The sequence below is a fragment of the Monodon monoceros genome, unplaced genomic scaffold, assembly GCF_005190385.1.
Source record: "Monodon monoceros isolate NGI ecotype Baffin Bay Population unplaced genomic scaffold, NGI_Narwhal_1 Super_Scaffold_10, whole genome shotgun sequence".
In the NCBI taxonomy this organism is placed as follows: Eukaryota; Metazoa; Chordata; class Mammalia; order Artiodactyla; family Monodontidae; genus Monodon; species Monodon monoceros.
In genome coordinates this window covers 16,826,291-16,852,920 of record NW_021703766.1, presented here as the reverse complement: position 1 = coordinate 16,852,920, position 26,630 = coordinate 16,826,291, and the positions used below count along the sequence as shown (strand labels likewise).

Here is a 26,630-nt window from a genome sequence, read left to right as displayed (position 1 = left end):
GGCCTCCTAGGCAGTGCATCTCGGGCTCCTCCGACGGCCGGTCTTGGTTTCAGGCTGCTGACTGACTGGCGTTTCACCCGAGGCGTGGAAGAGCAGACCAAGGCCTTCCTGGATGGCTTCAACGAGGTGGCCCCCCTGGAGTGGTTGCGCTACTTTGACGAGAAAGAGCTGGAGGTGAGGGCTGAGGTTGTTGGGACCCTGAACCCCTTGCCCCTGGGGCTGTCCTGCCCTTTGATAGCCTCGCCTGCGCACCCACAGCGACTCACCAGTAAAACCCTGCGCTCTCCCAGGACGGTGGCAGCGGGCGAATAACGTTGACTTGGGTCTCGCACCTGCCCGCACCTGGGCCCTTGTCGGCAGGGGGTCCACGTGTTACCCATACTATTAAAACTGCCCGCAGAAATAGTTGAAGATGTGTGGGATGCTTTCATCTGCCAGGGAGTGGACGAGGCACGGCGCACCATGGGGAAAGGGCTGGCGCCGGGTGCCTGACACCCTCTCTCCACCACAGCTGATGCTGTGCGGCATGCAGGAGATAGACATGAGCGACTGGCAGAAGAACACTATCTACCGGCACTATACCAAGAACAGCAAGCAGATCCAGTGGTTCTGGCAGGTGGGTACTGGGTCTGGTCCCTGCAGTCAGGGTGAGGGTCTGGGCAGGGATGTTTGAGCCGTCCCCACAGAAAGCGAGACCTGATTCGACCCCAAGCTTGAGGACGCTTGTGTTATCACCTCCCTCGTCTTTGACACTCTCCTAACCTCCCCCAACTTGCAAAAGGAGATGAAAAACCCAACCTTGGGACAAAAGGAGCTGTTGCAGCTGGGTCGTGGCCACTGCATTTGACAGGAGGTGTCAGCGGTGGGCCAGCTCCCAATGCTGGTGTGTGTGTGTGTGTGTGGACGGGGGGCGGTTTAGGCAGGAGGGAGAGCTCTCGTGGGTCACGTGGTCTCCTTCCAGCCAGGTGGGGTGGGAAAGCCTGGGCTTGCTCCAGGGAAACTGAAAGCGCTTGATGTCCTGGATACAGTGAATCGATTCCTTTACATGAGTGGGTCTTGTCGTTGTTGTCCTTTTGAAGTATAGCATACATAAAAAAGAATGAGCGTATATAGGTTTTCTATGGAGGTAAAATTCACATACCATAAAACTTCACCATGTTAATTTAAGCATTTTAAGGTATACAGTTCAGTGGCTTTTACAGTGGCTTTTGACAACATTGTGGAACCATCACCACTATCGAATTCCAGCACGTTTCATCTCCCTTAAAAAGAAACCTCATACAGGGAATTCCCTGGCAGTCCAGTGGTTAGGACTCTGAGCTCTCACTGCCGAGGGCCCAGATGAGGGCTCTGGTTCAGTCCTTGGTAGGGGAACTAAGATCCCACAAGCCATGCAGTGCAACCAAAAAAAAAAAAAGAAACAAACCTCATACCTATTAAGCAGTCAGTCTCATCCTTAGCATTTTTAAACATTAATGAATTATTTTTTGGCTGCGTTGGGTCTTTGTTGCTGCGCGCAGACTTTTCTCTAGTTGCAGTGAGCGGGGGCTACTCTTTGTTGTGGTGTGCGGGCTTCTCTTGTTGTGGAGCACGGGCTCTAGGCGTGTGGGCTTCAGAGTTACGGTGTGTGGACTCAGTAGTTGTGGCACACGGGCTTAGCTGCTCCATGGCATGTGGCATCCTCCCAGACCAGGGCTCGCACCCGTGTCCCCTGCATTGGCAGGCGGATTCTTAACCACTGAGCCACCAGGGAAGACCCTTAGTGTGTTTTTAGAAGTGGAACTTGAATGGAAAGGAGACTACCTGGCCTGGGGTGTCCCTGAGACCAAGAGATGTCACATAGATTGGTGGGAACGGTCTATAAGCACAGCCTCTTAGAGCAGCTTTGGGGTTTCCCAGGTACTGGCTGTCACCTTCCTACCCAGCCTGGGCTCCATGTTCTCAGCCCTAAAGAGGGGCCCTGGCTGACTGGAGAGTTACAGGTCAGGGCAAAGTGCTGGGCCATGGGGGCCCTGACTCTGCCTTGGCTTGCGGGGTTCCAGGTGGTGAAGGAGATGGACAATGAGAAGAGAATCCGGCTGCTGCAGTTTGTCACTGGGACCTGCCGCCTGCCTGTTGGGGGATTCACCGAACTCATTGGTATGTCTTCACTTGCCCTGCTCGTACCCTTGGGTGGAGGGGAGGACAGCTCAAAGCGGGGGGAGGACAGCTCAAAGCGGGAGCAGGACCTAGTGTCTTGCTGGAAGCAAGTCAGGGGAAGGGGGCTGAACCATCTGTGGTGGAGTCGGAGGGTCCTGCCTTAGGAAGGGACCATCCTGTTATGTACAATGTGTTTTTCTTTGGGTAACAGGTAGCAATGGACCACAGAAGTTTTGCATTGACAAGGTTGGCAAGGAAACCTGGCTGCCCAGAAGCCACACCTGGTAAGTGTGCTGGTTTTGGTGGGAGGTGACCAGAACCTGAGACCCGATGAGCCACTGAGGGCAGCCCTGTGGGCAAGGTGGCTTCAGGGCCTTGACCCGGGCAACTTGTGTGTAGTTCTGGGGTTTGGGGAGAAGGGGCTCCTGGGCCTGGGCCTGGGCCTCTGATCTTTTGGGAGTTGTGACAGCAGTTATGTGCCCTGACGGCCGTACCAGATATGAAATACTGAAACACTGCTATTCCAGTCAGCAAAGAGCTGCTGTCCTGAGTCCCCCCTGCCTGTGGTTCCCCATCTCCCTTGCAGCCCTGCCTCCTCTGACCCCTTCATGGTCCAGGGACACAGCACAGCCTTCAGGGACCCTGTTCTGGCGTCTGGCTGGCTGGCATTGTGGTCGAGCCACAGTCTGAGAACTCTTTTGACCCCACCCTGTGGCTGTTAGAGCTCTGACCTCCCTGTGCTGACTGCCCTGCTCTCCTTTCTCAACAGTTTCAACCGGCTGGATCTGCCACCATACAAGAGCTACGAACAGCTGAAGGAGAAGCTGCTGTATGCTGTCGAGGAGACCGAGGGCTTTGGACAGGAGTAACTCAGGCTGCCCCTTCCCACACCCCCAGCACATATGTAGTCCAGAGTCCTGCCTGCCCGAGAAGCTGCTGGCCGCACAGCCCAGGAGGCCCCTGCGGATGGCGGCCCTGCACAGGACCACACTGTCATCAGGCTGGTGGCAGAAGAGCCTGACGTCAAGAGGCCCTGCCCACCCCACCCTCCTACCCGCTGGTGGCAGTCTGGAATAAAGCCCCCATGTCACTCTTGGCCCCATCAACCATTGCAAAGTCTGGAGGGCTGACCCTGTCTGTAGAGCTCACCCTCCTTCTCCCCTGAGACCAATCCTAGGTGTGTGTGAGTGTGCAAGGTGGGGCGCGCCATGCCGCAACCCTAGGCCTCATGGGCTGGTTAGGTGAGAAGGAGACCGACCACTTGGGGTAGGTGTTCTGGGCTAACAAAGCCCATGGTCTTTGTCAGTAAAAGAGGTTCTGTTTTGTATAGAACTTTTCCAGTGATCTGTATAAATGAAGGTCTGAGGGAGCGGAGCTCCAGATCAAGGTCACCGCTCGTCCCTCGCTAGCCGTCTCCAGCTGCAGAGGCTGAGCAGCATGGCCCCTCCCTCCACTCATTGCTGGCCAGTTGGTTCTTTCCAGCAGATAAAGGGTCGTACCAGCTGCTTGGGTGTTGCGGATGGAAACGGCAAACCCCCTCAGACTTTCTTTTCCCATTTACATACACTTGAAACATTTTGTGTGTAGGGCTGCTTTGTGTTCTGTTGTTGGTATGCTGCTGTCACTACTTCCTGTCAAGGAGCTGGTGTGCCAGGCATGGCTGGGACCCTGAGGGACCCAGCACTGTTGGTCCAAGAATTTCCCAAACAGCTGCTCCCCTTAGGAACCTGCTTAGCAGTTCTACGAGCTCAGGCAGGCCTGACCCGGCGGCTCAGCTTCCCAGCAGCCTTGTCCCCAACCCTTGACAGAGAGGGAAGGGGGTTGTTGTCCTGAGTGGCACCCCGGCCTCTCCGCCTCCAGTAGACAACTCCCTTTGCTAGATGGGGTGACGGGGCACGTGGGGCTGACCTGCCAAGCCCCCGGACCTCCAGGCGGCACATGCGTCCGGGTTGAGAATGAAGTGCACCCCAGCTACTGTAGAGTGTGTTCACTCTGCCTAGAAGTGCAGCTTTACCTGCACAGAGGAAACGATGCTCTTGGAAGCCAGCAGAAGGGCCCTGAGCTGCTGCCCATTGTCTGACTTGATTGCTGGAGCTCCTGCCAGCCTCTGCTGTGGGCATCCCGCTGTGTGTTGAGATCTTCCAGGCGAATACTCTCCTCTGGGATGCTGGAGTGGTGATTGTTGCTGGGCCCCCATGCAGGCCCTCATACTGGCTACGTGGTCTTCTGAGGACAGTCTCGTGCTCCCAGGTCCTCTTCCTTCCCCCTGGCCTATGTTGGCTCTGTTGTGTGTGCTGATTCGGGTGGCTCAGCTCACTGCAGCCCAACCTTTCTTCTTCCCTCGAATCGTTGGCAGTGCTTCCCTGCGGTGTCTCACCATGTTGGGGGTTGGGGTGCAAGCTGCCTTGCGGGGTTTGGGAGCCTCAGGCTCATGCGTGTGCAGAGTGTTGTCATGTGGGTGTGGGTGTGTACATACGTGTATATAACTGAGGTGTCTGTACGGAATGCCCTTTGGTAGCTCTGAGTTGGTCATCAGATTGTTTTGTAATGCCCACCCCCTTGCCTTGGTATTGCCAGTTTCTTGTGCAATAAACAATCAGCAGCTGTGGGTGGTGTTGGCATGGATGTGTCCAAAATTATTGTCCTCCAGACAAAAGGCCTCTAGGCCTCACAGACCCTCTAGGTCCAGACAGGGGCGGACATTCCATGACCTTGCTGGTTTTGAGAATTGTGTGTGTCATTAACCAAGACAGCCACACTTCTGGTGGGTGGCTGAGTCCTCGTCCGGGGATCACAGGCTTCAGCCCTCGGTCAGTTGCCTCACAGCACCCTTTTGGCCTGGGTTTCTTTGAGCAGTTGCTGTGGAGCCAGAGCACCAACAGCTGAGCCTGCAGGTTGGACAGGCTTCAGGAACCGGCTCCTGGGGACAGTGTTATGGGCAATCATTCATTCGAGAAACATTTCCTGGGGTTTCTTGAGTTCCGTGATCATAGAGGGACCCCCTGATCTTGAGCTCATCATGGTCAGACAAGGGCTTGCCGCCCACTTTTTTGAACACCTGAAGGTCCAGATAGGACCCATCAGTGCAGTCTTGATGATTTTGACATGGAAATGACTTGGTTGTGGATCAGGCCTTGCTCTCACCGGGCTTCTTCCCGAGGGAGGCAGAGGTGGCAGAGCATCTCCTCCCTGGAGTTCATCAGCTGAACTCACTACCCCCAGCACCAAAGCTATACTTTGAGGAAATTATCGACTAAAGTCCACACGTTATACAGACGTCTCATAATAAATTCCAATAAGACATCTCTAGTCGAAATTGTTCTCCCCACTCTTATCCCCAGAAGTAACTGCTGTTCAGTTTGCTGTCCTTCCAGACTATTTTTGTGTGTATAAATCATATGTACATATAATTTTAAAATGTACTAAAAATGAGATCTTACACATATTGAGCAACTCATCTCATTAAATGAGATATTAATAAGGACACCTTTCCGTGTTCGTCAACATAGGTCCAGTGAATTCTTTAGTGTGTGATAGCCCATGTCATGGTTGTCCTGTAACACAACCATCTTTGTCCTAACGGGCATTGTATTTGTGTCCAACAGTTTGCTGGTGGAGGCTCTTGGTCAGGTCTTGTGCACCGATGCTGCTCTTCTGGGAGGGGGCAGTCCTGGAGTTGGACGGTTGACTGTGCACCTTTATTTTTATTTCAAAGTTGTAAAAACGGTTTAGAAGTCCAAGACAGGAAGGGTCCACAGTGAAAGCCCCCCTCTTTTGTTCCTCAGGCATTCTGATCACCTTCTAGAGGCGACTGTTGTTGCTGGTTTCTTTCGGATCCCTCCAGATAGACTTTAAAATCCCAACAGATTCTACTCAATTGCCCTTCAAGAAGGTTCTTGTTTTACCAGCCTTAGCATTGGACAGGACCCCTTGCCTCCCCACTCTGCGAACTGGATCTATGAGCTTCCTGTCTGTTCTTCCGGCTCTTTTTACACTTTTCCATCTCCTAACTCTGGGCATCTGCCCTTTTGCTTTTACATGATCATAGTGTTTGTTTTTTTTTTTAAAAAAACATTTATGTTCTATTTTGTAACCATAATGAAGTCTGTACTTTTCTAAAGGTTTATTCAAAAAACTGAAAAGCAAGAAAAATGTTTATATCACTATGATGATCTAAATGCTGTTTACTCCAGAACAAAATGGTATAACGTAGTACAACTATTTCTCCCTCATACAGCTCTTTCACCCTAGGGATTCTAATTACTGATCCTTGATTTTACTATATCCTCATTTTTTTTTTCTTACTCTTAAGTGTTTCAAGTTAAATTAGACAAGGAGGAAGCCGCCCTACCTCTACACGCTGTAGTAAGTTCCTGATAAAATTAGCCAAAGCTACAAATTATTTTGGAACTGAAGAGCAGATATGACTCCCTTTGTCACCCAAGGTCCCCAGTGGGGCTCAAGACTTTATGTAAGTTGGGACCTCACTGGATCTGGTATATTGCCCTTCTATATTGGGGCTCACATTATCCTTCTAGAAAAACTTAGGCTAAAGATCTATGTGCTTCCATTCAGAGGAATGCTTACAAATAGCAGGCACTTCTTGATCTTCAGCTGAACTTGGCAACAACAAGGCCCCAGCCTCATCTTGGGGAAAAAAATTGAGTCAGTGCCCAAAGTTATTACCTCTGCTCATTTCCCTACACTCTCCCCCATGAGTCTAGTTTTAAATACCCTTTTCTCCACGTCGCTCTGATTCTGAGGTTGGTTTAAGTTTCATAGTCACTTTCAAGGTCACTTTCCTGTGGTCCATGCTGCACGAGTCAAGCACCAATCGGCTGACTCAGATCGGAGCACGTGACTTGTCTTTGGCACATTTTCTGTTTTTTGTACCTTCTGAATGTCATCATGGACTCAGGGCCTCACTCCAACTCAGCTGGTCCCAGTGACAATGATCATTGTTTTCTTTTTGCTGCTTGTCACAGTTTTGGCCCCTTCAACTCGACTCTCTTGTCACCTCTCCAGATATACTTGATGGTCTCCATGACATCTAGTCCCAACACTAGTTCTCTTGCCCAAACACAGAATCAACTACTCCACTAGGAGCCCTGGTTCTTTTTGGTGTAAAATAGTACTAGAAACCAAAATGTGGGGTTCCCTCAGGATGGTACCATGAACTCATGACTTGATCAGCTTCTCGGCTCCAAAAGTATAATATAAAAAGGGAACACAAAATATAAAAAGACAGAAAAAAAGGCTGGTTCAAAAACAAGATAAATAAGCCCATGGGTTATAAATAAAACAAAAATGCAGAACATTGGGCAAGATCGAACTGTGGGTCGGCTGCACCTGGAGCCTGGCAGTGGTGGCTGAGGGTTCAGTGGAGATGGGCACCAGTTGTGTACCTGGCTGTGGCTTTGAGAAAGATGGAGGCCCAAGTAGGCAAACTCATTAAGCCAAACCATCCCACTGGTTCTGGCCTGGATCTGTGACATTCCTATGTCCCCCCCAGGCCAGGGCCCCAAACTGCCATTCAAAGACCAGACTCTGGAATGGATGGTCAGCAGGACAGGATGTGGCAGCTGCAAAACCATTAGACAGGAAAAAGCGAGTGCAGATGGAGAAGGAGGAAAAGAATAACTCCTTACTCAAAATTTTTGGCTCCCCATTTCAGAGAAAGACATTCATGAGTGGTCTCTTGCCTGCTAGTCTCTGCTGTAAGGGTATTAGGTGGCAAGTGGGCTTTTACATGGGGCCCTAAATATCACTGTGCAGGGGTCTTTTCTCTGGGGTGATCAGTTTCTCCAGAGATGAGTCCTCTGCTCCCCACCTGAGTGGGAGACTATACCTGAGCCAGGTAACCTGCCTGTAGGCTTCCTGGGAACAAGGAGCAGGAAGGAGCCGGGGCTCTCAGAGTCCTGGCCACTGACCTGACCTTTTCTCTCCCCCTGGCCCTCTGCTCTGATTTGGGTCCCTGAGCCTGGGGCTCCACTTGCCCCCTGGTCTTCTGCAGCTGGCAGAGGGGAGGTAGCCAAGCTGTATGGGGCTTCATGGGGACCTGTATCCCACCCTTCTGTGTAGAAACTTTTACCTACCCCAGTTTCTGCTCCCCTCCTGCCTTCCTGTTGCCCTTACGTACTGAGTCTCTGTGAGGACTCGCTCATTTTCTGTCTGCATCTCCCTCTGCAGTGTCTTAGGTTAAGACTTCTCCTTGGTTGGTTACACTCCACCTTTGAACACTTTGTTAAACAACCTTGTCCACTGCTGTATCCTCTTATGTTCTCTTTGCCTTTGTGGATTAAGACTTTCACAAAGCTTTCTTCACTGTTGTTTTAGTGAGGCTGGAGAGGGAGAGGAGATGCTTCATCTGCTATCTGTCTCAGTTAGCTTCCTTTCCTTTCTATAGGTCTGCCTGTGGGCAGCTTGCAGCTGTGCAGAGAGGTACCAAAGCGGGCTTGGCTGTTTCATCATATAGACTTCCGACTAAGCTGTCGTGTTTACCCCCATGGCACTAACTCTGGTCTTAGGCCTGAGCCTTTCCCCGCTCAGAACCCTTTTGGCTAAGCTCCTTCCACATGAATTTGAAGCTGGGGCTCCTGCTGCCCGGCCGCTGCTCCTGCTTTCCTCCTTCCAGAAATGTGTCGAATTCCCTTGTCCACCTCACAGATGCTACCTCTTAACTTGGGCCAAATGGCAAGGGTAAAATGGGAAATCTTTTACATTCATTCACTCTCATTTTAGTGGGGTCTTGGGAGGGAGAAAGGATAAATACATGTCAGAGCTGGTTTTTGCTAATCAGCCACGATTTTGCACCTCACTTCTTAGGAGCACTGACTTGGTTCCTAACTCTAGGGATTTTGTTTTGTTTTGGTTTGTTATCCCTAAAGCCACTGGGAGCAATAGGTAGTCCTGCATATAAACGAGGAATGTTTTACTTCTATATTTTCTATTAACATTATCTTTATTCTAAGGTTCTCATTAGGCACTGAAATTAAAAATGAAAAACCCACTGTAGTAGATTGTGGATTACCCTGGTGAATTCTTGTTTTTATCTGTAGGAGGCAGGCTTCTTAGGTGGCCCCCCATGACCCCCTCCTGGTATGCACACCCTTGTGGTATAATCCCCTCCCCTTGAGTGGGAGTGGTCTAGAGACTTGCTTCTAACCAATAGAATATGGTAAAGGTGACGGGCTCTCTCTTCCTGCGATTAATTTACAAAGGATTTGGATCTACTTCTTGCTAGCTGACTCTCCACTGCCTTCTTGGCTTGTGTACTTCGATGAAGCAGGCCGCCATGGTGGGGAGGCCCACATGGCAAGGGACTGAGGGCCCCTTTGTGTCAACAGCCAGTGAGGAGCTGAGGCCCTCAGCCCAACAGCCCGTGAGGAACTGAATCCTGCCAGCAACTACACGCTCTTAGAACCTTGAGATGGCAGCAGCCCAGCCAACACCTTGATGGTCTTCTGTGAGCATCACTGAGCAGAGGACCCAGCTAGGCCCTGCCTGGGCTCCTGACCCAGAGAAACTGTGAGATACTAATATGTATTGTTTTTAGCTACTAAAGTTTATGGTAATTTGTTATGCAGCAATAGATAACTAATACACTATCCTAGGTCAGATTAAATGTCCTTGGATTAGCATTTCTTCCAAGTCCCAGGTCCTGAATGTGGCCATGATTTTTAATAATGAAAGAGCCATGGCATGGAGATTACCTGTAGTTCAAAAAATCACACTAACCAGGAATATAGGCAGAAAAGTACCAGTATCACTCTTCTTCCTTTTCTTGGGGAAAGAAAATACTGGGAAGTGGGAGTCATTTCAATCCCCGCCCCCAGCCCATGGCCTGACATCACTTCCCGGGTAGTACTGATGGCCTCAGAGGCCTTGGGTTTGGCCCAGCCTGCGACTGTGGCGCTCTGCCTTGGGTTGTTATTCATTCTTATCTGGGCTTCCAGCCAAACCCAGTTGGCAAGAGTCATGTCCAGTCTCTCAAGGACAATTTTGAGTCAATTTTCTGTACAATCACAGGGTGAGCAGTGGGATAGATGGTGCCGTTGCAGCAGTGAATGCACCTGAAGGACGGCCTTTGCAACCGTGGGACCTCCATGGGGGTTGGTTCAAGGGGCACATCTCCCACCTCAGTGGTGCCTCCCTCGTGAGCATCTGGGCCCTGGTGAGTTGTGGGTATAGAAGTGTCCTTTCCTTCTGGGAGGGAATTAATTTCATCCTTGAACTTTCGGTTTTTATAGTCGTGGTTGTTTGCCAACTCTTGTGATTGGTTCACATTGGTTAAAATATGGGGTATTATGGGGTGGGGGAGAAGTAGCATATGCATTAAACTTTTATCCTGTCCCTACTCTTTTTTAAAAAATATTTTTTAATTTTATTTTTTACCTTTTGGCCGTACCGTGCAGCCTGTGGGATCTTAGTTACCCGACCAGGGATCAAACCTGCACCCCCTGCATTTGAAGTGCAGAGTCTTAACCACTGGACCGCCAGGGAAGTCCCCCGTCCCTACTCTTGAACAGGGGCACAGATCCTTGAGGCATCGGCTGTCTGCCATGGGCTACAGGAAACCCCTGGATAAGTATTTTTTTTCCTAGCTTTATTGAGATACAATTGATAGAACGTGTTAGTTTAAGGTGTATAATGTGGTGACTTGATTCATGTATATATTGCAAAATGATTACCACAATAAGGTTAGTTGATGCATCCGTCACCTCACATAGTTAGCACTTTGTTGTTGAGACCATTTAAGTCTGGGATGTGGTGAGAACATTTAAGAGCTACTCTCTTAGCAACTTTCAAGTGTGTGATACAGTACTGGAGTCTTTATCTGCTGTGGGGTAAGAGGCAGGGATAAAGCCAGGGTTGAAAATGAGGAAGGAGGGGATAATAGATGAACTGAGGATGTTAGTTAGTTATTTTGGTTAAAAGTTTAGCCAAATTATGTTATCATTGATCAGATACTAGCTGTAGCATATAGAGAGAGGTAGACACTGGTGCTAAGTTGCAGAGAAGGAAGACACTTTGTGGAGTGTAATAGACATATATGTATGAGAAGAGATCTTGAGCTGGGAAAAGACTTCTTAAATATGATCCACAAAGTGCTAACGATAAGGCAAAAAGTTGGTAGGTTTATCTACATCAGAATAAAGGTTCTCTAACTTCCATATGTGCAGAGGCCACCTATTTCTTAAAAACACAGATTACCAGAGATTCTCATGCAGTAGGCAAATTGTATAAATTTACAATGAAATAAATGATATCTGAAAAGGGTAATAAATACTCACTATGCATCATAGCTTAATCATTTTACTATGGTTTACTATCATCTGTGTTCTTGAGGTTATTTTTAGCTCTTGTATCCATATTTAGGTAATAGTATGTAATGCTGTGCTAATATGCATCTTTTCCCAATTCATGTTGGTTTTGAAATCAGCCATGGTGGGAGTATTTACACCAGGGAAATTGGCAACGGCCACAAATCAACATCCTTTCTCCTCTTTTTTAGAGACCTGGTTGTTACACATTTACCATCACTCCACTGGATATGGCCCTTAAAGATATCAGGAGTGAGGAAAATCAAAGCATGAACTATCAGAAGGGCAGAGAAAAACCTTGTATATTTATTGCCCAAGCAGTAGTGTATAGTAGAGTACAGTAGGGGTGAAGGTGTGGCAACTTGACCCAATTTTTTTGCACCCATATGCTCTCCAGATTCCCTCAAAGTCTAGCCGGGATGGTTGCAGCCAAAAGCAGAAGTGGTGGGAAGCAACTCTGGGGATGGTTCCCAATTCCATGTTGAACTGGCAATCAAATGATTCTCTTGCCAAGATGAGATTAGTCAATGGTGCCATCTAGTGTTGAAGAACAGATTGGCTCCAAAGAGGAATGCTCAGAAAGATTTCTCTTGACATAGGACTTGGAAACACACTAACTAACGCAGTTTCCTCTTCCTTTCTTTTCCTCTATTTTCTTTCCCTACTTCCATTTCCCTGCTTCCAGAGTCATTTTTATAACTATTCCCCCAATGGGAATAGCCATTAGTTTTGTTTTTTTTCTGTTTTTTTTTTTAAAGGATATGAACTCAGTGCTGCTTCCAGGCAAAATAGATAAATGCAGAGAGTTGAAAGGCACAGATACGGAAATCAGCACTTGCCTATATTATGTATAATAATTTGGAATGAATTTGTTTAGGGAAGCTGTAGAGATATTCTCTTGTGGGTCACATAACTCAGATGCTTCTCTACTTTCCCAACACGTCCCATATCCTTCCTATTTCCTGTGTCGGGGGCAGATGGAGTAGTTTGGTTAGCAACCGCAAATTCATTCTCAGGTCTTATTTCTGCTTCATAGATCTTTTCGTGGGAAAATGGTAGAAGAAAAGGCCTGTTCATAACTTCCAAGTGAATAGGATCTTTCATTCTTTTATGAGGACCTGTGTTAATAAGTTCTTTTATTTGAAGTGAAGGTAATTGTGCACGGCTAAGTTCTCACAGCTGGAGGGTCCTCCAGAAATGGGAGTGAGATTCTGGGGTTGCTAATTCCCGCTGGAAAGGTTTACTTTGCATCTGGCACATTGGAGAAGTAATATGGTAGTCCTTCAATGATGATTACTTCTGTTTGTCCCTTTAGTGATTGATGATCTGAGTAAAATGAAAGAACATTTAACTAATTCGTGGGCCCAAAGCTGCTGTTCCACCCTGATAGTATCCATCTTTTCACTAAGGATAACTGACCTCTAAGTTTAGGGATATTTCAGATGTTAGTTATCAGACAGAAAACTAGTAAGGAATAAATGCCCTCCTCTCTGTAATGTGTGTAGCAGGAGCAGCCTGAACTCCCTAAGCCATCGTGGAATGTTTTGAAAATGGAAGGAAGGGAATGTCATAACTCTGGATATGAGGTCCACAATTGGGATCAGACTTTTTCTAGGATACTTTTTCAGTGTGTTCAAAAACAACAGAAGTAGTTTAGAAATCTCATCTTGAGACTGCTGAGCTATCCAGACACATGGCTTTATTTTAGGTGAGGGCCATGGGTTTTGCAGTCAAGTCAGCTGCTATTTGTATAAGCAAGACTTCATCAATATTCTTACAAAGCTCGCCCCCCTTATATAGGATGGCAGCAATTTTGCCTTAGAAAATGAGCCTACGTGACGCTAAAGGCTACAGATGAATTTTGTTACAGGTAGGAACTGAAGAGCCTGTTAGGAAGGTAGAAGTCAATTTTGCCACATGTGGCTCAAACTATTAAATATAACAAGGCCTGGGTATTCCCATGTTCTCATATGCTCAATAAACATTATAATTTATCAAACGGTGACAAACTTAAAAGCCTGTGGCATTGTCCTGTTAGACCCTGGGAAAGCTTTTTAAGTGAAGATCATACTACTAAAGGTGGATATGATCCTGTGTGGTCTCAAGTTGCCCCCGATCCTACATAAAGGACCCACTCTTTGGGATGACATTCTCCTCCTTCCCCCTGCCTAGCCTCAGAATCATTGCATCCCAGCTCTTTCCTGGCCACCGTGGAGAAAGTTTCCCTTTCTGTCTGTTCTAAACATGGCAACCAAATCTGAAAAACTTCAACACACTCTTGTCATTTTAAATGCATCTCATGCATCTCAAGCTTTGAACTATGTATTTCGTATTTTTTATTCGGTTAGATGTAACAACCATCTGACTTTTGATTGCTGCAGTAGACAAAACTTGGTTCTCTAGTTTTTTTCCCTTTACTATTTTTTTTCTCAGAATCTTAATGAACCTTGAAGAGACCACTGATGTGGGTGCTCCTATCTATGTAGGATAAAAGCTAGCTCTACATCAGCCCCCAAATTTCAACTAGTTCTTTGGCAGGCAGGTCTGTGGATTAAAAATGGATGCTTCCAGTAACTTTAAGGCATTATAACATTATGAAGTGGTTTATGAGATTCCACTGACTTAGTTCTAGTGCTATTATATTCTTAAATATCTGAACATTGACAGTCCATATGGTGCATTAGAGAACTCTTAGGGAGGTTCTAATCGCTCAAGATAGGAAATTAATATCCAAGTGACAGCTGTAAGTCAAATGATTAAGTATCTTGAACACTTACTTTGGGGAGACTTTGTTCCATCCCCACTAACCTTGTGGCCTGATGTACTTAGACCTACTGCAATAGTAAGTGAATGTGTCTCTTATAAAAAACTGTTCTAGGGACTTCACAGATGAGGAATCTGAGGCATTAGCTAGGACACAGGTATTCTGGGCTCAGTTGAGAGCTCTCCTCCCTACAGCTGTATGTCTTTAAAGGAATGAGGTGCTTTCATAAAAGATTCAGTCTAAAATAATTCTTTAAGGCAGCTTCAATTAAAGACTGTCTTGGTTGCTTCTGAAAACAACGGATCACCACACCCAGAGTCAAAAACGACCAGAACACAGACTTAAAAACCAAGCCATTTAATTGTGTCTTCGAAGGTAAACAATATCTTGAGATGGATCCCAAGCCCCGAGAATGCCAGAGCTACGGGTCCAAGAAGTCCCGTGGGGTGGTATTCTCAACAGAGTCCAGAGGGGCAGACCTCAAGGTGTTCTGAGGCAGAATACTTATGGAATTCGTGCATTCCATTCTGCAATTTTGCAGACTGCCAGAAACAGACCCCAAGAGTCTCTTGAGATGGGGAAAATTCAACTCCTGGTCTTATAGATAAAAGCAGGAAGAGTACCAAAAATGTTACGTTTGTGTCTCTTCACTTTTCTCACACAGTCTGAAGCCTGAGCTATCACATTCCCAACTCAGAGCAGCCTAAGCTGCAGTTCAGGTACAGATTAGTCCCTCCATCCAGAGAGCTCTCATCAGTACAGCTTTTGCACTTACGGTGAAAAGAACCCTCTGGCGGCACAATGAGTTAGTTTGTAAGATTTTAATTTACAAATTAAAAAGCTACATGTTTTATTTTTTCTCCTTTTTCTCTTCTTTCTTCACATCACTCTTTTCCTTATCTTTCTCTTTGTCATCTTTTCTATCCTTTTTGCTGTCTTCTTTTTCCTGCCCTTCTTTCTTCTCTGCATCCCGGTTGGCGATCTTGTTGTTGATGAGGTTGTGCAAGGCGACCACGGAACGGATCAGCGAGGCCAAATACACCACCACCATCTGGTCATTGGTCTTCAGGTAAAAGGCCTTGACAAACTCCTGCAGGCTGACATCTGGCAGCAGGTTGAAGACGTCCTGCAGCTGGTAGATGATCTGATGGTTGATGGGCAGCTTGCCTGTGGCCACTTTCTCCAGGTAGCTCCTGATATCCAGAAGCTTGGAATTGAGTCCCTTCAAACCATGGACCTGGTTTGTGATCCGCTGGGAAAGAGTGCCCACTGTAGTGTCTTTGATGTCTCTGTAGGAACCCACAAGAAAGGGCAGGAAAATACATCAGTGTCCTGTACTATCACGCAGATTTTCACATTCTAAGGAAATACTAAGTTTGTGAGGAGGGGCAAGTTTTCCAAAGGAAAAATGTTACTTCCCCATTTTATAAAGATTTGAGTAAAACTGCCTTAATCTTGTTTTCATTTGGAGGAATATGTTTTATCTTTCTCATCACAAGGCATTTTTCAAAAGAAAAGGGAGAGCTAAAATGAAATCATTTTCATTAAAAAAACAAAATAAACACCCTCTCTACTTCAAGTTCCCTGTTCCTAAAAAGGGTGGCATTTTCTCCACCTGCATCTATATGATGTAGGGAGAAGCTTTTAAATCAGTCAGCAGTAACTTTTTGAACTGGAAGGAATCTTATTGTTTGAAAAAAATCTATGACCATTTCAAGTAAGTCAGGGTTATGTAAGCCGAGGATTTAAAAATAAAACCCCAGGGCTTCCCTGGTGGCACAGTGGTTAAGAATCCACCTGCCAATGCAGGGGATGTGGGTTCGAGCCCTGGCCCAGGAAGATCCCACATGCTGCAGAGCAACTAAGCCCGTGTGCCACTACTGAGCCTGCATTCTAGAGCCCGCGAGGCACAACTACTGAGTCTGTGTGCCACAACTACTGAAGCCCATGTGCCTAGAGCCTGTGCTTCGCAATAAGAGAAGCCACGGCAGTGAGAAGACCACGCACGGCAACGAACAGTAGTCCCTGCTCGCCGCAATGAGAGAAAGCCCACGTGCAGCAATGAAGACCCAATGCAGCCAAAAATAAATAAAATATAAATTTAAATCCATCCATCCATCCATCCATCCATCCATCCATCCATCCCAGTCCAAGATGCAGATTCTCTGCAGAAAACTGGCTAGCTACAGTCATTGAAAAGGAGGTACACTGAAAGAGCACACGTTTGCTTTTGAATAATTCACACATCTGTTCCCGTCACAGCCAGCATTACAGCTTCCAGACAAGGTGTGCTGTCCACAAACTCATAAATCATAACTCGGGACACTTTAGAGATGACCCAGGGCTAGAACCCAGGTCTCCCTATTCCTGATACAGATCTCTTCTTTACACTGAGCAGCTTCTTGGGCTGCTGCCGATTCTGATGCTGTCCTAAAGTCTCACCGTAACAAGTGTTCAACTCCGACTTCCTCAGCTTCCTCTGCTCCAATTTCACTGGTCACGTGCTCAAATGTTTTTGAGGTTGGAGTTCCATCCTGGGAGAGGAGAATTAACTAGTTATTTACTTACAAACAAATGAACAAACTGGCACATGTTCCTTTTCATGCCCTGATTCTTCTGCTTTAAGCCAAATCACTTTCATGGGTGTCATTACTGGCTTTTTCATGGCAAGGGTGGGTAAAGTTTGCTTTGAAAGCTTTCAAAGCACTGGGACTTCTAAGCTGAAGTCACAGTGGTCCTGCTCAGGGACGAGATGTGGTGGGGAATCATCATTAGTTTATTTCTAAGGAAAATCTTGATATTCTCTCAAGCCTGCAGTAGAGATGAACATCAGGGAAGTCTTGATTCGGCTAAATTTTAAGGACTTATAAGCATTCATTCTAAAATAGGCAATATTCAGAACACCTGTACTTGAGGCAAGCTCATGTCAGAAGATACAGTTTTTAACCATCTGTTGTCCCTTGGGTCAAATAGAGCACCAAAGCAACGTGGTTAGAACAACTGATTTTCTGGTGACCTGAATTAGTCAAGGAACCCATTAGTGGATGTGGTTTGCTGTATCACTTAGTGATTTCTTGATGGGACTCAGGAGAAACTTTTATCAGATCTAGTGCCAGAAGAGGCTGTACATCTCCTGTAAAGGCTGTAAAATGTGTGTGAGGCACGACAGCACAGCAGTGAGTGCAGACTCTAGCCAGGCTGCTTAGATTCAAAGCCTGGCTCTGCCATGTGTGATAAGGGAGCAGTGAGATCTTGGGAAAGTCACTTCACTTACACTAAGTGGTATAAACATTAGCTGTTGTTATTTTACCCAGGACAGTGTGAATCCTGCAAACGGCATCTTCCTCTTGGCTTTGTATGCTAGGATGGTCAGAGCCTTCAACACTTGTGCAGGACTTCGTGGCATGTCTTTTCATGTACTGATTTTCCCTGGCTTCATCTTATTACAGGACCCTTACATCCCCTCCATCCTCTTTTAAAAGATCTTGTTTCACTGGTGTGTGTGTGTGCGAGTGCGTGCGTGCATGTGCATGCGTATGTATAAGCAGCCTCTAATTCCTTTTTGAAAGAGGCAGGGTAAAATTTAACTTATAACAACTGTATCAAGACCAGGGATGAAAGTCTTACTGCAACTAGGCAATAAATTTGGATCTAAGCTCTCTGGTAGCAAGGCAAAGAGAAACAGGAGCATAGAGCTCAGTGCAAGGAACATCTGCAGGGAACTAACTTAACAAAGCCTTTTCCAGATTTTAAAACTGAATATATGGATAACCATAAGGAAGAAAGACAGCCTTTAGTCTGTCCGTTCAACTTTGGAAATTTAAGACTGAGCTCTTTGCACACCCTAAGTGCAAATATTTTACGCTCAAAACAAAACTCATATACAATTTCACATCAAATCCTACCCTAGAATTTGAGTTCAATTTTCTTGGAAATAGAGAAAAGCTATTCTGGCAGCTCTTCATGTCCATACCCAAGAAACAAGCTAACAGACAACATAGCTGGTACTGAATGCCATGGAGCTGACTATACAGGTGTCAAATCATACAGATGGGTTTTGCCATCTAGCTCCTGGCAGCTCTGACTTACTCTATTTGAAAACCGAGGATCTAGTCTATAGGGATTGGCTATAGACTAGATAATATAGTCACTATATAGGTGGGCCAACAGTGGAAACTGCATTAGATTAAGACCAAGCTCACCAGGCTCCGCATTTACTTTGCTGAGAACATCTCTGGGCAATCATTTGACTACTTTGGTCTCAATTTCATTTGTAAAAGGGGACTTTAGATTTCTATGGTCCTCTCTATTTCTGAAATTTGGTGACTCAAATTTGGGGGAAAAAAACATAATATCAAACTACTGACAGAAACCAATAACCTTTTCTTTGTTATAAAGTATTTGTTGACTTGAAAATGGAAAAAAAAAAAAAAACCCAATGGCCCTAAAAGTAGCAAATCTAATCTCCTAGGCTCACAGCAAGATGACTTACATCATGAACTTCTTCCACCGAAATATATGCTTCTGTGGGCAGTCCCAAGTCCTTTGGTTTTACGTCAATGATGACCAATACCTGGCAGAAAAACAAATCATAGCAAATCACCTCATACTGAGCACGTAAGGAATAACTGCGGCCATTCTGATGATTACCGAAGCTTTTTCATTCATTCAACCAGATATAAGCCAGAATTTTCAGAAAAAAAATAACTTTACATTTCAAATTATCTTATTTGCCCTGCTCTTCACCCCCATCCATTAACAAGCTGAGAGGTAGTACAGTGAAGTTATCAAGCAGAAGAAGATTAGAGTCAAGACAGCCGGCATTTTAATCCCAGCCCCACACTTAGAAGACCTTACTAACCATTCTGAACCTCAGTTTTCTCACTGTAAAGAGGATAACAATCTCATACAGTTACTGAGAGGATTAAGGAAGATAACTTACATACCTAGCACTGACCAGATGTTTAATTTACTAAATACACTGGGTTACCGTATACTACACAAAACACTGCAAATTAACACAAGCTTATAGAGAAAAAGTGGTGAAATGATTCATTATCCAAATCCTTCCTAGGATGCTTTCTTTTTCTTGAGTTAGCTGGCAACGAATATGAGTCAAGAGTTTTAAAGATGGAGTACACTTACTGAGTTAGGGCAGTATCTTTTCATGAGTTCATTGATGGCGATGTCATTCTTGTGTAGTTTAGGGCCTGTGTGGTACCACCCAACTATTCTTTCTCTGGCTGGGAAGGAAAAATTAGTGGCTTTGAATTGTTACATAAAGATCTATATATTTCCTTCAAAAAGGGTAAGAACTCCAGTAGTTATGTTCTCTAGCTTTTACAGAAATTCCAGACATCTAAACCTTGACATACCTATGAAATCTAAAACTCAAAAAACAGGATTCTCAGAAAATAAACAGCAGGGGAAATCTAGAGATATACGTATCTCAGACTAGTTTAGACCAGTCATACATGAAACAACTAGAAAACAATTCCAAGGCAATATATAAACAAATTCAAGTTCATGTCACATAGATTACAACTGTGAGTGCTGTGGGAATAAGCATTTCCAAAGCAATGTGGTTGCTGAAATGAAATAAAATGAAAGTGACACATGTAACAGAGATATTTACCCTGGTGATACTAAAGCTCTAGGGGCAGGTGGATTTTATTTGACCATTCTTTGCTTTTCTGCTGTAGAGGGCTAGCTCTCTCCCCTGAAGCCTAGGTGGTCTAGCTGGCCTTAAATTGCTATTCTAGTTTCTCATTTATTCTACCTCATTCCTCTACTACCACTAGTCTTACTTCAGTCTAGCTAAGTGAAAGGGCCTTTGACATTAAACAAAGAAAAGTGAATATTTAGAAAAGGCATTATGGGCACACATATACCTACACACACACACACACGCACGCACGCGCGCGCACCACAATGCCACCTACCATTGACCTTCTTAAACATTCCATACATGTTTTCCAAATAATCGTGGTCTAAAAACCAGACAGAATCATCTTTGTCGTCTTCATCAAAAGGGACTAGAGAGAAAAAAACCAAAAAACAGTTTAGGGTGCTAGACAGAACTCTAAGGGCACATATCACAACTGTAGACCCCTAGGCCAGATCTGATCCATGTCTTTGGTTTGTCCAACCCAGTACGAAAATTATTTTTGAGTTGCTTTTAGTAAAAACTGGAAGATTTCACATATAAATCCAGACCTCCAGGTTCTCTGGAAAAACTGGAAGACCAGCAACAACTGGCTAGAGCCAGACAGAAGCCACCTGCTTTGAAAAGGACACATTCTTCAGTTTGCTAAAAGCTCCATCACTTCCTAATATTCCCGTCTGGCAAATTACATTACTGCCTGATCCTTTTAGACACTGGAGTTAGTGACTGCTAGTCTAGCAGCCATGCCAGGAATTATTTTGTTGTTCTTTATTACTGTTGCTTCAATCATAAAATATGTGGATACATTCTTATAAAGATTTATTAAACAGTGTAAAAGATAAGGTCTTTATCTCCCCCTTGCCTACCCATAACCATGGTTAATAGTTTAGTACACGGGTTGACAAACTACACCCGCTGCCTATTTTAATAGTTTTACTGCAATATAGCTATTAGTTTGTCTATATACTGTCTATAGTTGCTTTCCTGCTACATTAGCAGAGCTGAGCAGTTGCAATGGAGACTGTATGGCCTGCAAGTTTTAAATATTTACTATCCAGCTCAGTATGTAGCCTTTAGCCTCCCTTTTCTATACTTAAACAATTCTGAAATAGAATTGCTTGGTTATAATAAAAAATGGAGACCACGAGAGTTTCTTTCTTTTTAAAAGTTAACTGACATTTTAACCATACTCAGAAAATGTAAAATTTGCCTATTTATTTTTTTAAAAACTGAGGTATATTTGACAAATTTTTCTTTTACCTGCAAAACTGTTGGATACATCGAGAACTTTCTTTTGCCACGACCCCAAAAGCACACCAACAACACGCTTCTGGTTTCCAACCTTGCCTATTCTGAATGAGAAAACAGAAGGTCAGTCTGGATGGGCACAGACAGAAATGGACCATCAATAAGATATCCAACAGGAAATATCAGTGGTACAGATACAATTTAGCTTATCTGGGAACTAATCCCACTAAACAAATATAATGGGTTAGTCCTTAATAATTCTAATAAATATAATGGGTAATTCGTGAACTTTGGACACTGGCAGTTTCACTGCTGACTGCAAAGAAAGACATGCTTGGAAAAAAACTCAAACTTTATAGAAATTTAAAACGGAGAAAATGAAAACTCCCCAGATCTTAAGGTTTTAAATGTTATTTGACTGGTGTTTGAAATCACATTTAATTTTAATTTTTCCTCTGCAGCTTACCTTTCTCTTTTAAATTTTCCCCATCTTCTCTGTCCTCAAATCTTTTCAGGGATAAAGATGCTAAAGTTGAACCAGTTTTATGGTCCAGCTTGCCAACTCTTCTCTGGAACATCTATGTCAACAAGCCCCAATAGATGTTTTAATTCTTTGTACCATTTAGGGGCTCAGAAAATGATTCTGACCCAGAAGCATGTGTGTGCCATTTGTGGTCTCTGAATGGCTTAATTATGCAGAAGCTGGAAGTGAGCCGGTGACTAATCATACTGGGAGGAGGGCTCAATGAACCAGAAAGACTACTTCAGAATATTTATTTCCATATCAAACCTCCTCAATGATTTTTGTCCTAAGGAACTGCAAGTGTTTCACTTATATCTCATTTCATTGGTCATCATGTAGAATTCTCCTTTAACCACTAACAATCGTAACATACAGAAACAATACAATTCTATGTTCAAAGCAAAGACAAAAGTCACTGTGAAATGAACTACAATTCCATAACAGTTGCTGGTTTCATACTGATTTAACTGTATTTATCCAAACATATGGTTTGGCAAATTTATAAATGCTTACTATATTTAGGGTTTGGACCAAACAAAGTTAAGGATTCTGTATTCTGGTGGTTCTAATTTTTTGGGAAATCTAAGTTCAAAGGAAACTTCCACACTCATGGGCTTTTCTTTTGATCTACAAAAATCCATTTGCGTTTTAAAAAACCCTGCAATTGCCTGACACAGCAGCTTGCAGTGTCTGCCTTCACTATGCCCTTAACAAGTGTTTGCTGAATTTACTGAACAGAACTGAAAAGATGCTTGCCCTCTTAGTACCTCTAGTATCCTACGGGAGAAAAATACTAATCATTGTACAGTGGGAAAGCTCGCATATCCTGTTAGGCTAAGGGTGCTACAAAGCAATGGAACTGAACTGGGAACCCTAAACCTCACAGGAGTCTTGAGTTTGGTTTTGGCTCTGGTTGAACTGGGAGTTGTACAAAGCAAGTTGCAAGAGGATGGGCACTTAGCAACTATGACTTTACAGCAGATGCTCCCAACTGGGTCTTACAACTTTCCAAGGCAATTAATTATCTTGTAAAATTTATGAACACGTGTAACAGGTCCAGCTGGACGAACAGCTCAAAAACAAGCAAGCGAAGGCGGAAGAAACATCTGTGGGATGTTTTCTTATTCATTAATGCCAACATCTCCAACCGGTCTCATTTTTAAAAGAAAAACTTATCAAAACTTAAAACATCTACGTTTTAAGCTATCGTCAAACCACAGTTCCACTTGGAAACTTTCACAAGTTATATTAAAACCACAGTTCTTCCAGGGAGTCCTTCGGAGCGCTGAGTACAAAATTTCGGTGACGGCCTTCAGAAGCAAAAAGTGCGAGTCTGAAGGGCTTTCCTACCAGACACCGAGTCTTTCAGGCGAAAAGGGGCGGAAGAGGTGACAGATGGGCACGAGGCCTGGGGATCAGGGCCAAGTGAAGCCTGCCCCCCATACTCTGGCATCGTACGGACTGGGTAAAAGGAACGAGAAGCCCAGTTCATGGAGTGCCGGCTGGACGGAGGGGTAGACGATGCCGGGTGACTTGGGGCTTCGTGAACGGAGCTGCTCTGGGCCCCTCGGTGACCCAAGGCCAACCCCCGTGCATCTGCGCCCCCGCGGCCGCCGCGCCATCCCCAGCGCGCCGTGACTCAGCAGCGGCGGCGCCACCGGCCCCGGTAGGACGCCCCGTGCCGCCCGCTCACCGATTGAAATGATCCACCACACTGAGCAGCACCAGGGGGTGGACCACCACCTTCTGCACCGCCAGCTCCGGCATCGCGACACACCCCGCCCGCCAGGCCCTGCTCCCCGCGACCCGCAAACACCGACGGCCAGAGCAACAACGATTCTCGGGGATCCTCCAGGCCCGGCTCCTCCTCTTCCGGTTGGGCCGCCGCCGCGCGGCTCCTTCTTCCGGTCCCAGAGTGCCGCGCGCGTCGCGCTCGGATTGTCGCTCCCGCCGCCACCTTGAGGAGGGGAAGTGCCGGGGAAGGCGGGACCCGCCTCGGGTGACTGGCTGCGAGTTTCCCAGGTCATGAAAGCTAACAGGACACTGGAGACTGATAAAGGTTGACCTCCTGGTGTTTGGCCTGTACTGTCACCCGCTGCGGCTTTTCGCCTCAGTGCCTTACTAGCTCACCTCCCCCTCCCTCCCATCTGAAGACTGGAGAAGATGCTAAGAAAAATGTAAATAGTAATAAGTAATATTTCCACCATTCAGAAAATGTTCACTTTCGCTTCTAGTCAAAATCTTCCAGAATTTCTTAGAGGAACTAACTTTAAATCTCTAGCATTAGGGCATTCCCTTAAAGTAGGTTTGGTAATTTATCTCATCATTTTATTGTCTGGGAATTTCCCCTTAATCTTTACCATGGACACTTAGCAAATAATCAACCTGTCTATATTTTCCCACCTGTCTTTATATTACTTACCATTTAACAAGGGTTAGAAGAATGCAGTTTGTGCCTAGAGTTAGGTCATTCAGATTGGTTTTAAAATAAAACCTTACGAAAAGATTGGCGAAAAGATGGAAAGCAATAAGGAAATATGTTTTCATAGTTAGCTGGGAAAGAGAAGAAAGAAGACTAAAAGGGGAAATGTAGGAAAAGAGGACTTGAGCTTATTTGTGGAAGAAGGCAAATGACTTAAAATCCATGCAAGTTTAGTTATCTATCTGACTTTAAGTTGCCATTTCTGTAAACAAAAACAATACTTCAGCAGCGTGAATTATTTATTGTTTATCCTGTTTTTAAACACCTTCAGAGGATCTGAACTCTCTGAAGAATGACAAGGAGACTTTTGCTCTGAACCTTAGCCTCCTTCCAGTATAATTAGGGAGCTTTTGATACCCTTTCTGGGCGCTACCCCTCACTTTCATTTCATAAACTCTTCCTACTTTGGGGAACACTGTTTTGCATCTTCCTCATTCTTTTAATGTTTTTGATTTGACTATGAGATGATTGCTGCTACTTACGACGATAAAACTTTTAAATTAAGGAAATGTAAGTCAGCCCCATTGTGTGATGTGTTAAAGCATGCTTGCTGGTGTTTAGTGCCTGGTTCAAAGTAGATGTTCTTGTTTCATTTCTTACGTGATGCTATTCAACAAAGTGTAGACATGTAACTGTTATGAAAAGACCTTGGAAGGGTTTTCCCCCCTAATTTTTAAGATCAAAGATTGATTTTGATTTTTCTTATGTGTCAGGTAAGGCATAATAATTGGAGTCTAAAGGAAGCATGTTTTTGGACTAAAATATTTAGAGGATAAAGAAGACAACTTGAAATCATAAGGAAGGTATTTTTCATGTTGTCCTATTTTTTCTTTTTCTTTTTTAATGGAACTGACTTGAAATCGTAACTAATTTCGTAGCCACTATTAGGGGCTAAATTCATTCAGAGGAATGCAGAAGGAGATATAAGAAATCTACTTTCTTTTGTTCATTTAATTCTGGACTTTAAGAGGATCTGATGAGAGCATAAGGATAATACATTTTATTTTCCTTTGTTTTTTTTTTTAAAGAAAGAAATGTAATTTAAAAATTTTTATTTATTTTTTATTGAGGTATAGTTGATGTACAATATTATATAAGTTACAGGTGTACAATATAGTGATTCACAATTTTTAAAGGTTATACTCCATTTATAGTTAATATAAAATATTGGCTATATTCCCCGTGTTGTACAATATATCCTTGTAGCTTATTTTATCATAATAGTTTGTGCCTCTTAATCCCTTACCCCATGTCTTTTTTTAAAAAAATTAATTTATTTTTGGCGTGTTGGGTCTTTGTTGCTGCGTGTGGGCTTTCTTTAGTTGTGGTGAGCAGGGGCTACTCTTTGTTGCAGTGCTCGGGCTTCTCATTGCTTTGGTTTCTCTTGTGGCGGAGCATGGGCTCTAGGCGCACAGGCTTCAGTAGTTGTGGTGCGTGGGCTCAGTAGTAGTGGCTCGCAGGCTCTAGAGTGCAGGCTCAGTAGTTGTGGTGCACAGGCTTAGTTGCTCTGCGGCATGTGGGATCGTCCCGGACTAGGGCTCGAACCCGTGTTCCCTGCATTGGCAGGTGGATTCTTAACCACTGCACCACCAGGGAAGCCCCTGTCTTTCTTTTTTAATGTTAAATTCTCCTTTTCCCAAATTTATTGAGATGTAATTGACATATAACGTGTAAGTTTAAGGTGTGCAACGTGATGATTTGATACACGTATGTATTGCAAAATGATTACCACAATAAGGTTAGTTAACGCTTCCATCACCCCACGTAATTACCATTTTCTTTTTGTGGTGAGAACATTTAAGAGCAACTTTCAAATATATAATACAGTATTGTTAACTATAGTCACCATACTGTACCTTAGCTTTCCATCTTATTATTGGAAGTTTGTACTCTTTGACCAACAACTCCCATTTCCCTGACTCCCAGCCTCTGGCAACAACTATTCTACTCTCTATTTCTGTGCATTCTGCATTTTTCATTTCCACATGTAAGTGAGATCATACAGTATTTGTCTTTCTATCTGTCATTTCACTTACCATAATACCCTCAAGATCCATCAATTTTGTCACAAAATGGAAGGATTTCCTTCCTTTTTATGGCTGAGTAATATATATATATGCCACATTTTCTTTATTGATTCATGCATCAACAGACACATAGGTTGTGTCCATGTCTTGGCCATTGTGAATAATGCTACAGTGAACACAGGGATTCAGACATCTCTCTGAGATAGTGATTTCATTTCCTTTGGATACATACCCAGAAGTGGGGTTGCTGGATCATATGGTAGTTCTATTTTTAGTTCTTTTAGGAACTTTCGTACTCTTTTCCATAGTGGCTATATCAATTTACATTCCCACCAAGAGTGCACAAGTGTTCCCTTTTCTCCACATTCTCACCAACACTTCTTATCTCCTGTCTTTTTGATAATAGCCATTCTAACAGGTATAAGGTGATATTTCATTATGGTTTTGATTTGCATTTCC

The 26,630-nt window shown here is 44.6% G+C and overlaps 2 protein-coding genes across 5 annotated transcripts in view; one reads left to right on the top strand and one right to left on the bottom strand.

Moving 5' to 3' along the window:
• The window catches only part of WWP2 (WW domain containing E3 ubiquitin protein ligase 2), a 157,886-nt gene extending 153,141 nt beyond the window's left edge, over positions 1-4,745 (top strand). For 3 of the 4 annotated variants that reach the window (XM_029241211.1, XM_029241219.1, XM_029241224.1), the window contains 5 exons: positions 54-174; positions 512-616; positions 2,043-2,139; positions 2,351-2,423; positions 2,909-3,723. In XM_029241211.1, the coding sequence (XP_029097044.1) occupies positions 54-174; positions 512-616; positions 2,043-2,139; positions 2,351-2,423; positions 2,909-3,008 (496 nt within the window). In that variant the 3' untranslated portion in view covers positions 3,009-3,723. Of the gene's footprint in view, positions 1-53; positions 175-511; positions 617-2,042; positions 2,140-2,350; positions 2,424-2,908 lie in introns of all 4 variants that reach the window. The other variant, XM_029241206.1, reaches the window with a different exon arrangement.
• Positions 4,746-14,564: 9,819 nt separating this feature from the next.
• On the bottom strand, positions 14,565-23,552 carry PSMD7 (proteasome 26S subunit, non-ATPase 7). The gene is made up of 7 exons (XM_029202279.1): positions 23,356-23,552; positions 21,152-21,243; positions 20,169-20,261; positions 19,372-19,469; positions 18,719-18,799; positions 16,669-16,760; positions 14,565-15,515 (listed from the first exon to the last, which is right to left on the bottom strand). The coding sequence occupies exons 1-7, from the start codon at positions 23,427-23,429 to the stop codon at positions 15,077-15,079; spliced, it is 969 nt and encodes a 322-aa protein (XP_029058112.1). The 5' UTR covers positions 23,430-23,552; the 3' UTR covers positions 14,565-15,076.
• Positions 23,553-26,630: the final 3,078 nt, after the last annotated feature.